Source organism: Phyllostomus discolor, chromosome 7 (genome assembly GCF_004126475.2).
Source record: "Phyllostomus discolor isolate MPI-MPIP mPhyDis1 chromosome 7, mPhyDis1.pri.v3, whole genome shotgun sequence".
In the NCBI taxonomy this organism is placed as follows: Eukaryota; Metazoa; Chordata; class Mammalia; order Chiroptera; family Phyllostomidae; genus Phyllostomus; species Phyllostomus discolor.
In genome coordinates this window covers 85,984,278-86,000,077 of record NC_040909.2, presented here as the reverse complement: position 1 = coordinate 86,000,077, position 15,800 = coordinate 85,984,278, and the positions used below count along the sequence as shown (strand labels likewise).

Here is a 15,800-nt window from a genome sequence, read left to right as displayed (position 1 = left end):
CAGGGGTGGGCCAAAGTGAGGTGGAGAGCAAGTTGATTACCAGGAGGAATGGAGCTGATCTGATGATGAGAGTCCAAGCTGGAGGTTTTCAGAGGCAAATTCTACCTGAAGTAGAAGGGGGATATTTACCTGACTCCATGCCCAGTGGGAGGTCCACTTGAGATGGCTGCTAGAGGAAGTGAGTTTCCACTGGAGAGCCAGGGATTAACTAAAATAAAGCATGATCAAGCCCGGAGGGGAGAGACTTCTTTGGGAAGGGACATAGCTAATGAATGACACAGCTCCAGGGCAGGGAGTATGTGGTCAGACAGTGCTACAGAGGAGCTACAGGAAATGTCTTGCTTTGTAAGGACTGTAGGGCTGTCCTGGGTCATTGGGCAGCCAGATAGCAATGACTGGAGGAGGGGGCAGCTGCTCCCATCAGCAGTGTTCAGAGCTCCCCTCTGTACTCAAGATCTCCATGCCTGAAGGCAGAAGACACAAGCACAACAGGCTGTCTCATCTTTGCTCCAATTGTTTTCCTGTCACATGCTGTCTCCTTTTCCTTAGATTGTAAATTCTTTGAGGTCAGTTAGAAATTTTACTCCTCATGACTTCACCTATTGGTTTGCAGTACTAACCCTAACTCCTAAAATTCTTCGGAGTCCAGTGCTGGAAACAGGTGCTGGTGAAAACACAATGCCTGGTGAGTCCGCTTGTGGAAACACCAAAGATCCTCTGGCTGTCCTTTCATTGTTGCCAGAAGGCATGACCTCTTATAATAGCAATAGCCAAGCTAAAGAATCATTCTCCAAGGACACTGTAACTTGCTGTGAGGTTTCTGGAGAATTGGGCCAAAAACAGCCACACTGAGTGACAAGTGCCAAGGGTGCCCATCTTGCTAAAAGCAAGGGTTTGGCAGCCCTGTGATCTGTGTCAGCATCAGGCATGAGATGCCTCATGAGATATGGCACTAACATATCTGGAGGAAATGGCAGGCTGTGGCAGAAAAAGCAGAATTCAGAACCTGACCTACAATCAGACACTTAGCAAGCGTATGACCAAACAGTGAAGTCTCTGCCCTAAGCTGACCGCCAAGGCAAAGCCAGAACCATCGTCCCTTTGTTGAAGTGCTTTCAGCGACAGCTGTGACCCTTAGCCTGAGTCTGAACTCCCCTGCATGTCCCAGATGGTCCCGGATGTGACCCCACCACACTGCACTATATATTCCAGCAAATTTATATTTCTTTCCTTTCCTAAAACATTTCTCTCCATACTTGCTGTTGACTTGATACCTTCACAAGTGCTTTTAAACTTCTTCACCCAGCTAAATTTCAGGTCACAGCTTAAAAACCACATCCTCAGGGAAGTGCTCCTTGCTGGCCAGATGGGTCAGGTCTCCCTATGATATGTTACATCACACATTGATCTCATGTCCCCATAATACTCATTTAATATTCTCTTTCTCCCTGCTCCCATTCCACTATTTCTACATATGCAGCAACTGTGGCTGCCTCAGTCAACATTGTATCTCCAGGGCCTTGCCCAATGAATGGAACAGAATCAAAGCAAAAATTTTTTTAAGTTAAGTGGATATTCTGTCCTGCTTAATATGACTTATAAAATGTGAGAAGCAATATTTCCCAGTTCACTCTAGCTATAAGCTGAGAACCTTTCCCTTCTGTACCCAGAAAGTATCTTGAATGCAGTCAACATCTTTTAAATTAATAAACCCCACAAAATATTAACATCACCCAAACTCTTTAATTCAGTAAAATATGGAACACAGGCCACTTAACATACTATATTCACTTTATTTCTAACTTTTCTACTGGTTTTGATAACATGTAGAAAAGAATAAAAATTAAAACAAGGCACTATTGTAGCACATCAAGAAATATCTTTATTCAAAGGGAATTCAGTTGGAAGTTATACTTAACATCAACTAATAGACAGAGTCCAGCACAAATAACACCCTTATTTCATTACAAACTGTTTTATTACAAAATCATAAGCATGTAGTTCTGTAACAATACCACATTCAAGCACACCATATGACATTTTAGGCGAAATGTTCAAATTAAAACTATAAATTGTTACACCCATATTATTACCCTACCAACCACACTCAAGAAGGCCGGCCTTCTGCCAGACTCTGTAACTTATATGCTTATTGTCAAGGATGATATCCAAAAAGCATGAAACAGTCTGGCAATCACAGCCAGATGTCTTGCTTATGTGTCACTTCCATGACTGTCAACTGCATACATGGAGAGATTGACCAAGATGACTTTCCGAAAAATACACAAACAAGGCAAAGCATGAGGATGAGGCATACTCAGCAGTGGGCCCTGAACCTGCTCAGAGACAGCAGACTGGTGTAAGCTTTGGACCCAACTCTACGCCTTTGTGACCTGACTATGCTGATTGGTATATTGTCCTCGCTGTATAGGCATGTGTGAGAAATAGTGCATCCACCCAGGGCACCACTGCTCCAGCATATGCTTGTAACCTATCTAGTTATTGTTTCTTTAAATGTACTTTATGAACTAATGGCACTTGAATGAATGGTAGCACAACAGGGCTATTTTAATATAAAATACCAGTAAATCACACACAATGAGGTGAAATGTAGGGATTGTACAGACTTTATAAAATAACTTACAAATTGTAACTGCTTTTATTCCAAACTGCAAGAGTAGGGTATCCATTACTCTAATTTGCCAGAACCATAGTTCTTAGGAGAAACAACATCTATTGATGAATCTGATCAAAAATTAATAAATAATTTTAAAAAGGAAATAATTCTGGTTAAAACCAGAATATGACATTGTGAAGATCAAAATCAGTTGGACAGTGGTGTCAGAAGTACTGTGATCTGGGCAGTGAATTGATGACGAGTCACACCCAGTGCTGCAGGGCTGGTTAGCATTAAGCCGGTAAGGAGGGTCTTGGGAGTGTGTTTAAAAATCAAAATTCTGAAAACCACAGCAATATACATGTGTTGCATCCAAGCCAAATAAAATTAGAACACAGGACAAGAAAGGCTCCCAACTTGGAAGAACCAGACATTTCACAGAATAAGAGATACAAACTTTGGTGCAAGTTTCAGGACTGAATGGCATATTAGCATAGCACTGGATGCATCCACTTGAGGATTTGTGATCAATATGAAGTTTTTAATGTTGAATGGCCAATATATAGATATGCCAGTACTTGGCACAAGAGTCCTCAATAACCATTGCTGAATCTATTCTGATGAGAAAATGTTTGCTTAGTAATATGTTCTAAAGGGTAAAAATCAGGGAGAAAAAGCATGTAAAATGCACTCTATCTTAAGGCAGAAGTTGGATTTTTTAAAAGTTATAACAGGTTTTATGCTTTTTAAAATGTTTTCTTCCTTTTTAAAAAAGATTTTATTCATTTATTTTTAGAGAGAAGGGAAGGGAGGGAGGACGTGAGGGAGAGAAACATTGATGTGAGAAAGAAATACTGATTGATTTTCTCTTGCACATGCCCCAACTGGGAACCGAACCCACAACCCAAACATGTGCCCTGACCAGAAATGGAATCAGCAACCTTTCAGTTTATGGGACGATGTTCCAACTGAGCCACACTGATCATGGCAGGTTTTATGCTTAATACAGTGCATTCTGGGCTTAGGAAATAGCATATTATTAAAATGGAAAGTATAATTTTGATTCATTAATAACCATTATCATGAGTTTAAAAATTAGATTAAAAATGTTACTTAAAAAAATGAGAAAATATCTAAATGATTATGTACAAACCAACATATGGGACCTTAGCAAGCAAAGTATAAAACTGTCCTTTCTTAATAAGCATAGTCTTTCTTAAGTGAAAAGGAAATAGAATTCTGGTTTAGTCCTCATAGTTTTCCTGGACAAAGCAACCTTAGCCATTACAAAACAAACCAGTGAAAATGCTCTAGTAATGGAGATTCTAGGACAAGCTATTGCCTGCAGGTGCAGACCCTGAGCTCATGGACCTCATGGACAGTGTTCTGCATGCATCAAAAGGACTGAGCGGCAAACATGGATGGCTACTTATATGAGAATGAGGTCGCTGACTGTGTTATAAAGACCAGATACGTGCCTTGTCATTCAGCACTCTGCAGAAAGTCCTGGTGGCTGCTGCTGCACTGTGAACTAGACCATGAACTGGATCATGTCTACCCTGCCACAAACTCAGATACAGGCGGGGGCACTTGTAGCCTCTGGAAAAGCACTGAACAAATCCAGTGTCATCTCCTTTGAGAAGTCTTGTCACCAAGATGGACATGGTCTTGTGACACACAAAGCACAGCAACCTGAGACTGTACCATCCCAACAGGTTTTCATTTTTTCTATTGACAAACATTCAAAATGGCATTTTCACCCTATGAAAGTAAACAATTATAACAACAAAATTGGCTTTTCTCACATGAGTGTCTAATCCAAACAGCCTGACTATAATTACTAGAAGTCACAAGCAACCACTGAATTGATTGGGCAAATATTAAATTAGCACTTTTCCTCCAAAAAAAGAATTAAAAGAATGCTTTAAGTAAATAGAATACACAGAGAACTAGGTTCACATCCTAAATGATGGTTTGAAAGTATGTGACATCATGTCCATAATCGGGGGAGGCAGGAGAGATTTCACTTAGTGGCAGTAGCAGGGTTCTTGGGAGGAAGGAGCTTGTACGTGTTGAAGTAGCCCACAACCTGCTGGGGGATCTCCGCCAAGACACATTGAGCCAGCGCCTCTTTGGGAGCCTAATGAAAACAATCAGATGACTACTTTAGCAACTGAATATTTACTGCTCTTCTAATGAAGACTAAAAATACCACACCAGCCAGTAAGGAGGAGCAATCCCCATTCCTAGGCCTGCATCTTGTCTTAGGAACAGTTTAAGAACATGGAATAAGCTAAAGAATGCTTTCTATCCCACTGACATTTATCAAGTTATTTTCTGGTGTGTGATGACTTTTTGTTGTTACTGTTCTTTAACTTTTAAATGTGGGTTTTTCATTCACTAGGTATTAATTTTTTTAACTTTTTATTTTGAAATAATTATAGATTTATAGGAAGATGAAAAAATAATACAAAGGAGTCCCATGTACCTACACACAGTTTCCTCCAAAGGTAACAGCTTCTATAACAGCAAGACAATATCAAAACCAGGACAGTGCATTGTTACAGTTCACACACCTTACTGGGATTCATCAGTGTCACATGCTCTCATGTGTGTGTTGTGTGTGTGCACATGCATCTCTATGTGTCCATCATATGGACAGATCTGTGTAACCACCACCATAATCAAGATACACAATTGTTTCATTACCACAAAGACCCCCAATATTACTGCTTCTTAATCTCATACCCTACCCACATCTTGCCTCTATATTGCTGGTGGGGATATACAATGGCACAGCCACTCTGGGAAAATTTGATAGTTTCTTTAATAATTAAACATGCAACAGTCACGAGGCCCAGCAACTGCACTTGTGGGTATTTATCCCTGAGAAATGTTCACACAAAACCTGTATGCGGGCCCTGGCCGGTGTGCCTCAGTGGGTTAAGTGTCAGCCCACAAACCAAAGAGTTACCAGTTGGATTCCCAGCCAGGGTACATGCCTAGGTTGCAGGTCAGGTCCCTAGCTGGGGGCACATAAGAGGCAGCCACACATTGATTCTTCTTCCCTCTCTTTCTCCCACCCTTTTTCTAAAAATAAATAAAATCTTTTAAAATTTTTAGAACAAAAAAACCCCCCCCAAATCCCATATGCAATGTTAATAGAAGCTTTGTGCGCAAAAGGCAAAACTGGAAACTGAAGACATCCTTCAAACAAACTGGTACACCTTTAGTATGGAATACTGCTCAGCAGTGAAAAGGTGTAAATGCAGCAGCTTGGCTGAGTGAAAAAGTCAGTCCCAAAGGTTACATACTGTATGATTCTGTTTCTATAACAGTCTTGAAAAAACAAAATCATATAAATGAAGACCAAATTAGTGGTTACCAGGGGTAAGGAGGGATGAAGGTAGGAGGGCATAGGTATAGCTATGAAATGGCAACATGGTAGATTTTATGAATTGGGAACTTGCTTGTATCAATGTACCAGTTTTACAAGATGTTACCATTGGAGTAAACTGGGTAAAACAGTCACCTGAGAGATTTTCATCAAATCAACTTCCAGTTTGGTAAATTCATCACATACTTGTATAGAGTTTTTCTGTTGTCATAGAGGTAAAGATGTAATATATTTTAAGATATTCGTAACACTGGTTTAATGGTTTATCACACAGACTGTAAGAGGCAGTGTACAACCTGAAGTAAAACCACGCACTCTGATCAGGGCTCTTCAAATGGAACATTCCCACACCTGCCCTAGGACCTACTCAAGCATCTGGTTGTAAGCTGGCAAGTAGAAGGAATGGTACTCACGCTCTGGAACTGTCTGAAAGGCACAAACTGGACAATGTCTCTGATGGCAGCCTCGCCTGATGGGGAACGCAGACTCCCAGTGTCACCATCCAAAAACTCCATGGCACTGAAGTCAGCACTGCCCACTCCTACGATGATGATGGACATGGGCAGCTTGGCAGCATTGACGATAGCTTGCCTGGTCTCATCCAGGTCTGTGATCACACCATCCGTGATGATCAGGAGCACAAAATATTGCTGCCAAAGAGAACAGTAGTCTAGCGAGCAGCTCAAGCTCCCATGCAGTAAGGGCAATGGCTGCTGACAGCATCTTAATGAGTCATTAGTGTCCTTCTTGCTTGTTTTCCTCACCAGTCTCCACCTAGGACACCATCTAACAATAGTATGAGATCTCTGATGACAAGGGAATTTACCAACAGAAATGCTGTAGGTTCATTAGAAGTGTAACAGACCACAAAATAGGTTGAGCATAAATTCATGGGAGCAAGACATGGAAAAGCACAGGCATAATCATACTGACTTAACTGAAGTATTAAATCTGTCAAGGTATCAGGCAAGGGAGCAAGTGGCAACTCCAGTGAAAAGCAAGAGAACTGTTTATCATACAAAATTCACTTAAAAAATGGATATGGTATGGGGTGGGGGTACGAGATGCTCTTACTTCTGTGCTATCTGACCAATCTTTTTAGAGAGTTGTAAAATGTTATGTAAAGTTGTGACTCCATCATTTGGTTCATTCAAGTCTGGAATTGGAGTAAGATTTGTAACAATACCTAACATGTGCTCAGTGTTCATTATGGCCCAGACCCTGTGCATTTGATACAAATTATCTTATTTTACTCTTTGGACAACTATATGAGGTTGTCATCCCTACTTGACTCATGAGAATACTGAAGCTAACAGAGATATGGCATATGAGGTCTTACAGGTAAGGGCTGTCTGATACAAAACTTTTTAGCACAGTGAGCAATTCTGCAACAGCAACTCAAGTTGTAAGTTAACTAGTTTATGTGTTTGGTCTACCTTCATTTGTGAGTATGGGAGGTAGAACCAATTTAAAAATTAATTCAAGACAGAGAAAAGACTCATGGATGAAAGGGTTGCTTGTTCTTGCCTTGTTTGTAATGATCACTAATACAATAACAGATGTTACTCCAAAACTGAGGATGACTATACCATCACTTTGTGTTTTTCCTCGGCATCTCAACAGTCAAATCAATGGATAAGTGGCACTAGAAGCAAGTATGACCCACAACTCCCTGCCCTGGTGACAACACTTACTGAAGCTGTCTGCTGTTGTGTAGCTGCAGCAGCAAACCTGGCCACGTGGTTGATGATTGGGGAGAAATTTGTGGGTCCATAGAGTTTTATCTGAGGAAGGCATGCCCGGTAAGTCTCCACGATGCCTTGGATCCCTAGACCAGGAAAGCAATATTGAACATTTTCACATGCACTACAACTGTTCATTGTTCACCACCTGGCTAATTATATGTACATATAAATATATATAGTGCTTTAAATAGTTATAAGTTCTACATTAAGGAGTTCCTCTAAGCTATACAGGAGTGGAAAAAAGTAGGCTTCAGTCATCTTCATGCAAAACAGTGTTTATTCTTGTATTATTAATTATTGTATTATTTTCCATATAAGCTGTAAACCTACTCATGCCCCACCCTGTATATCACACACCTCCACAGCTTTGCTGCATCTCAAAATCCAATAAACCCTCCCCTCTCCTAAGAGAAGGCATTTATTTTCTTTTTTTAAGTATATTTTATTGATTATGCTATTACAGTTGTCCCATTTTCCCCCCTACACTCCCCTCCACCCTGGACCCCTCCCACCCACATTCCGCCCCTTTAGTTCATGTCCATGTGTCATGTACTTTTAAGTTCTTTACCTTCTACATTTCCCATACTATTCTTACCCTCCCCCTATCTATTTTCAACCTACATTCTATGCTACTTATTCTATGTACCTTTTCCCCCTCTCTCCTGCTCCCACTCCCCTGTTGCTAACCCTCCATGTGATCTCTATTTCTGTGGTTCTGTTCTTGTTCTAGTTGTTTGCTTAGTTTCTTTTGGTTTTGCTTTAGGTGTGATTGTTAATAATTGTGAATTTGCTGTCCTTTTACTATACATGTTTTTTCTTTATCTTCTTTTCTTAGATAAGTCCCTTTAACCTTTCATAAAATAAGGGCTTGGTGATGACGAACTCCTTTAACTTGACCTTATCAGAGAAGCACTTTATCTGCCCTTCCATTCTAAATGAGAGCTTTGCTGGATAGAGCAATCTGGGATGTAGGTCCTTGTCTTTCATGACTTGGAATATTTCTTTCCAGCCCCTTCTTGCCTGTAAGGTCTCTTTTGAGAAATCTGCTGACAGTCTGATGGGAACTCTTTTGTAGGTTACTGTCGCCTTATCTCTTGCTGCTTCTAGGATTCTCTCCTTCATTTTTACCTTGGCTAGTGTAATTATGATGTGCCTTGGTGTGTTTCTTCTTGGGTCCAACTTCTTTGGGGCTCTCTGAGCTTCCTGGATTTCTTGGAAGTCTATTTCCTTTGCCAGAATGGGGAAGTTCTCCTTTATTATTTGTTCAAATACATGCTCAATCTGTTGCTTTTCCTCTTCCCCTTCTGGTAGCCCTATAATTCAGATGTTGGAACATTTAAAGATGTCCTGGAGATTCCTAAGCTTCTCCTCGTTTTTTTTAATTCTTATTTCTTCATGCTTTCCTGCTTGGTTGTTTCTTGCTTCTTTCTGATCCACTCTATTGTTTTGAGTCCCAGTTTCCTTCCCTTCACTATTGGCTCTCCTCCGTGTATCTTCCTTCATCTCTTTTATGGTAACCTGCATTTTTTCATCTAATTTGCACCCAAAATCAACCAGTTCTGTGAGCTTTCTGATCACCAGTGTTTTGAACTGTGCATCTGATAGATTGGCTATTTCTTGGTCGCTCAAAAGGATGAGTCCTGGGGGACTGATCTGTTCTTCTGTTGGAAGCATATCTCTCTCTCTCTCTCCTTTTTTTTTTCGGTCTGGTCGCTCTTATTACAGTGAGGGGCAGAGCATTAGGTGTTCACCGGGGCTGGGCACCCCAGTCACTAGATTGTGACATTGTATGTGGGGGTGGGGGCAGGAGGGAACAATGGCAATAGTTCTGTTCTACTGGGATCTCATTCCCTTCTCTGGGATCCTGGGTTGTGCGCTCTGCCCTGGCCCACAATGCCACCTCACTGGGTCCACCAGCTGCTGCTTGTGAACGAACTCAGGGTCCACTGCTGCAATCTTGCACATCCCGGAAGGCTAAAGGTGCTTCCCAGTGCCTTTAGCGCCCACTTCTCCCCAATCTCCACGCACCGCGACCCGTGCCCACTCCTCCTCAACGCCCCTCCTACCAGTCTGGATGAATGGGTCTACTTCAACTTCTTGGCTGTCCAACTTCCATTCAGATAAATTCTGTCAGTTCTGGGTGTTATTCTGGCTCTAAATTGTTGTTCTAATCTTGGTTGTGTGTGGAGGTACGGTGCGTCCACCTATGCCTCCATCTTGCCGGAAGTCCCCCGTATTGATTTTCATCTTAGCAAAATTATTCATTAATCTACACTAGGATTGTTACAGTGCTTGATTTTAATGTGTTTTAGGATTGAAACTCAGATGTAAAAGAACCATGAAAGAGCTGCTGCATCATAAAACTGTCTTAAAATGTGAAAAAAGTGACTGACTAGATATAAAAATACTTGTATATGTATGTGGCCAGAGGCTCCACAAAAATGCCAGCTGGCTACAATCCTACTGGTAATTTCAGGCCAGGGTTTCTTCGATGACTTACAGCAGTGATGCTGCAAGGATTTTTAAAACATGAAATACCTAACCATTAGACAGGCACACTGACCTCTTTTCCCTTAGATTGTCAAATAAAAAAAAAAAATACTGCCCTGGTAGGTGTGGTTAAGTGGATTGAGTTCTGGTCTGTGAACCAAGGGTCGCTAGTTCAATTGCTAGCTCAGGGCACATGCCTGGGTTGTGGGCCAGGTTCCCCAGCAGGGGGCACTCAAGAGGCAACCACACATTGATGTTTCTCTCCCTTTCCCTCCCTCCCCCTCTCTAAAAATAAATAAATAAAATATTTTTTAAAAAATGACAACAGCCACACAACAACTGCCATCCAGTGTGAATGAATCAAAATTATACCTTTTTCTGTCAGATAGGCAAATAATATATGTTTTTGATGTGCTGCAGAATTTTAATAATTAGTTCATGTGTGCTAAGAGGTGAAAAAGGTTAAAAATTGCTGATTTAGAGGTCAAGCATGGCAGGGCGAGCTGCAGAACTCCACATACCCACTGGGTCAGTGTCACACTCCACTGCTGGTTTTGGGCACTGAGGGGCCTGTTGGGGTGCTGTGTGCTGGGCCTGGGCAGGGCCTGGACCAGTTGTGAGCTGTGCATGTCAGTGGACAGAACGTTGACATCTCAAAAGACCCACTGCTTGCTCTCCCTATGCCACAGGATAGTATATCCCAGAAAGTGGCTGCTCCTTTGGCCCAAGTCCCAGACAGAAGAAACAGAGCAGAGCTACAGCCCAGTGATAAGTGAAACTGAGTAAGTCACTGAGATCTGGAGACTATTTATTACAGCAACACAACCTGGTAAAAGCTGAACAACATTCCAGGTAAAAGTACTGCTGATGCTGCATAGTACCATACATGCACCTACTGAATCTGCCCCAACATTAGAGTCAGACACAGGTAAGATACTGGAACCTCTAGAAATTTCCCACAGTTCTCGCTGAGATCATCAAGTAATCTTTCTCAGAAGAACGCTGATATAAAACCCAAAGAGGTTGCTTGTTTAAAAATGTGCAACAGAACAGAGTAACAGAAGAGAAGCATGGACTTGGTTTAAAAGCTTCAGAGGAACAAGTCCCTGCCCTTAAAATTATCGAGTTCCCATTAACTCCCCTTAGTCACTTTGAACTTAGAAATGAATGATCTCATGAACAGCCCTTAAGAATATAACATTGATAGATAGAGGACATTCTACATGCAAAGATGAGGCTGTAACTAGGGTCAGTCAGTGCACTCGTAACAAAAAATCATATTGACACAGACAAGCAGCAGGATTCTAGTGCAGTGACACAGCTGTAGAAAATTGAGTCCATAACCATAGCAATAATAGCTTCTTCCACTTCTACCATCTTAGCTTGCTCTTCAGTCTGAAGGTGTCAAAACTATTAATTAAATTTCTTCACAGATATCAAGTGCCTTCAGTTGCTCCACTAAGATTGAATTATGCCAAAATCTTTCCTTTGCATTATAGGAACAAGCAAGACATGTTATTTATTTCTGGGCAAATAAATTTCATCATTAATTTGGAAAAGAAATTCAACTTCCCCTTGCTTTAGAATAAAGCTGTCTTTTTTTCTGCACAGTATCTCCTTTGTCTCAAACCAAATGGACTTTTTCCTGACTATAAACCAGAAATAGAAAAGCTGCACTTGATGGCAGCCCAAAGATGGGCTCATATTACTCAGAGTAAATGAACTTTTAAAATAAACTATCACATAAGTTATCCATATTCGCTGGCAATAAATGAAATCTAATTACAGATTCCAAAGACTTTCTAATTTTGTCTTAAGCATAAAACATATTTCTTGAAAAGAATAATATTCCCAGTTTCAAATGGCTATGGATATAAAAGCCACCAGCCACTGAAGTGTGTCAAAGGAGCACTGAATTAATCTGTGTGGAAAAAGTGTTCCAGAAACAAGAGAAACCCTAATACAAAGTCTCCCAACACCATGTTCATGTGCTTCTATTGTACCTTGTGAATAGGAGAGGACAGGCGCTTTTGTTCAAAATCCGTACATTCCGTAATTGTCAAAAAGACCCATTGCAGAAAGTCAGCTTATTGTCTACAATTTTAAGGCCCTATCCCCACCTTTTTTTCCTCCTCCAAACTTACATAATTTTGTGGGAGAATTAGCATTCTAGGTTAATTGCTCAATGGGGTAAAGGAGGAAAACACTTGGATATGTGAAGTATCAGGAAAGCATGAACCACAAACATTGGCCTTTACTTCCTGCATCAGAGGGAAGCTGTTCCTAGAGCCAAGCCCTTTGCGCCTCAAGCCACCCACCCACTCACGGAAGACCGAGCACAAGCAACTTGGTGCTGGACACTTTCCTTGTAGAGTATCTGCTCCTCCGAGAGGAGCTTCAAAAGACTCATATAATGAACTGCTCATTTTACTGAAGGGTTATCTTAAAATCGACTTACACATAAAAGAAATATGACTATATTATTGACCTAGTCTCAAGATTGAGAATTCTGTTGTTCTATTAAACAAACCTCTTAAGGCAGAAGAACTTAGCCTGAGATCATCATCATAAGAGTGATGTCACCACCCTCACCAACTGGGTGCAATTCTTCTGCTTTATTTGACAAAAAGGAAAGTATGTCACAAAAGAAACCTAGAGTACTGGCTGGGTGACTCAGTTGGCTGGAGCATCATCCCATTTATCTAAAGGTTGTGAATTCAATACCCAGTCAGGGCACATACATAGGTTGTGGGTTTGATCCCTGGTTGGGGCGTGTACAGAAGACAACTGATCAACTTTTCTCTCTCACACAGATGCTTCTCTCTCTCCCTCTCTCTCCCTCTCCCCGCCCCATGCCCCTTCCTCCCTCTCTAAAATCAATGAATAATATCCTTGTTTAAAGATTAAAAAAGAAAAGAAACCTAGAGAGGGAACCTGAGTAGCTTTAAATCACAAGAAAAAAACAAATACCAGTGAGGTTCTCAGTTTACAATGCCTGTGTGGGTTTTTTTTTAACTCACCATTACAGTAGGGGTTGGATGGATTAAAGTTCATGGGAAATTCATGCGAAACCTGAAGAGGAAAGAGGGGCTGATGAGGCTGGTTTTGCTTCTGTAAGAAACAAATCTTTAAGTCGGGATTTCCTCTTACCTGCCACTGAGGAGGTATTTGGGCTCCAAAGCCAAAAGCTGGAAACATCTTATCACTAAAAAGAAAATTTAAAAAAATGTAAAGGTGGTCGTTTTGAAAGTAGAGTTTTATCTTTACTCAAAACCAATAGGAGCTTCTTTTTTAAAAATTTTAAATCTTTATTAAAAGATAAAAAAGGATTACTCATAATAATCAGAGAAAGAAATGTTAATATATGGCAATTCTCATTCTCAATATTTTTATGCGCTTTGAGGGAGAAAAATATCTTTATATACATTGATAAAAATGGGGTTCATATTCCCATATTTTATAACATATTATTTTCTATTTATACACTGTATATTATTCCACTGAATAAACATGTAATCCATAAAGCCCTAAAACTATAAGGCCTTTCATTTGTTTATAGTAAACTCATGTGGCAGTAAAACCTGAGCTCAACTCACATGGGATGATTTACAGCCACATAATAGGATTATTCACACACTGGCCACAGAAACATAGTAGAAATGCCACATACAAAACTCTCAAATTTATGCAGCAAAATGTATGACTATTTGGCCCCAGCAGTTTAGGAGTAAGGGGCAGGAACCTGGGTCTATAGCAGCCTGTGAATGGTGTGAGTATTCCCTTTGTGGACTTATCCCCATGTCCTGCCACATAAACAAACCTCAGTGATGGACACGCTCATTTCCTACTAGGGACATCCTTCTCCATGTAAACTCTAACAGCTCTTCTTGTGGACTGAACCTATATAACATGTCAGATCTTTTCCCAGTTTATAATCTGTCTCTTTATTTACAGTATCTTCCCCTTTATAGTTTTAATATTAATATGAACAAATAAAGTTTTTTTCATGATTTCTGTTACCTCACTGCCAGACTATGAACAATCCACATCTATTTTTTCTGTGGGAATGTTCAGGGTTGTCTTTGCTAATAAACATGGTCCATCTGGAAAAGTCTGGAGCTGGATATGATGCAGACCAATACTTGCCCATTTCCATTTTCTTCTCCACCTTGTAATAGGCCACCCAAGCCAGAGCCCACTCAGCTGATCCAAGCTCCTCAGCCAGGACATCGGGAACATAAGTCATCTGAAGAGGCCCCTGGGAGGGACACACATGCACCCCGTCTCCTTCATCTTCCACTGCTGGAGGACCCAGGACCTACCACAGCTGCCTGAATCCAGGGTGGATGTTACAGGCCGAGGAAGGCAGAACTGCCCCCTCAGTATCAGCTACTCACCTTTACCCATGAACACAAAGGGAAACAAGCTCTATTTGATCAAAAACACTTTATTTTTACATGTCTAGTTCAGCAGTTTTGCCTGTAATTTATATGGAATAGTATCCTAACCAAGTTGAGTTCTTGTCCGGTTTGACTGCTGTTGTAGCCCTTTTCCCTTGAAATTACATCTCCATCAAATGCCAAGTTCACATACACACTTGGGTCTATTTCAAGACAGTTGCTTTGTTCCACAGGGCATGTGCTAGTTCCATAATCTTAACTCACATGCTTTTAAAATGTTTTACTACCTAGTAGAACAAATTCCCTGTTTCTTTTCTTTTTTTTTCCTGAAAAATTTCTTCATTATTCTGATTCATTTTCCTTCTAGAAAATTTTAAGAATTATTTTGTCAGGATTCCAATGCAATTTTGACTCAAGTTGATTAAATTAGGGAGACTTTATACCTTATATCATTATGGCATCTGTCTACAGGATACCATTCTGCGTGGCATGGGCCCAGCTCCCACTTGGAAAGGCCAGTGGAAAGTGAGATCTAGTACACAGGACCCACACCCATAGATAGGTTCTCCTTTGGAGAATCAGGCCTGCATTGTACCTGGGCCACTTTGAGACTTGTTTTTTGCTAAAACTTCCTCACCCTGAATTGAGGCAGCAAATGTTTACTGAATATCTTTAAAGTAACTTCCTAAAATCTATGCTAAGCCTTCCAAGGTGTGTAACCAGTTCAACCACTTTTCCATTTACATTTGCAAATATCCTTCTTTTTGATGTAATTAGCAACATCCTCTCCTTTGTTTTCTGTGAAAGGTAACCACCTAAAGAGAACCTGTTCATAGTAAATGAGGACCATCCTCAATGTAATGTGCCCAGAAAAGCAATAAAAGCTTGTCAAGGCAAGGGTCAGGGCACTCTCCCCTTGAGAGAGTGGCCATGTCATCCCTTTCCCTTCACAGGACTCGGGTAGTCCATGTAAATCTGTCTTGTCTCATCCATAACACCACGGATACGGCTGGCTGGTGACCACATCATCTATCTAGAATCGTGGGATATCTTTCTGTTTAAACAAGTCTTCTCTGTCTTTCAGTACAATTTTGTAGTTTTCCCTCAGTAAACATCCTAGACCTTTAATTAAATTCATTCTCAATTTTTAT

At 40.7% G+C, this 15,800-nt stretch overlaps 1 protein-coding gene across 4 annotated transcripts in view; it reads right to left on the bottom strand.

Annotated features, from left to right (window-relative positions):
* Positions 1-1,723: 1,723 nt before the first annotated feature.
* CPNE3 (copine 3) overlaps positions 1,724-15,800 on the bottom strand; it is a 55,615-nt gene continuing 41,538 nt past the window's right edge. For 3 of the 4 annotated variants that reach the window (XM_036031087.1, XM_036031088.1, XM_036031089.1), the window contains 5 exons: positions 13,400-13,454; positions 13,270-13,321; positions 7,709-7,842; positions 6,428-6,664; positions 3,657-4,757 (listed from right to left, as the gene is read on the bottom strand). In XM_036031087.1, coding sequence (XP_035886980.1) covers positions 4,641-4,757; positions 6,428-6,664; positions 7,709-7,842; positions 13,270-13,321; positions 13,400-13,454 — 595 coding nt within the window. In that variant the 3' untranslated portion in view covers positions 3,657-4,640. Of the gene's footprint in view, positions 4,758-6,427; positions 6,665-7,708; positions 7,843-13,269; positions 13,322-13,399; positions 13,455-15,800 lie in introns of all 4 variants that reach the window. The other variant, XM_028518153.2, reaches the window with a different exon arrangement.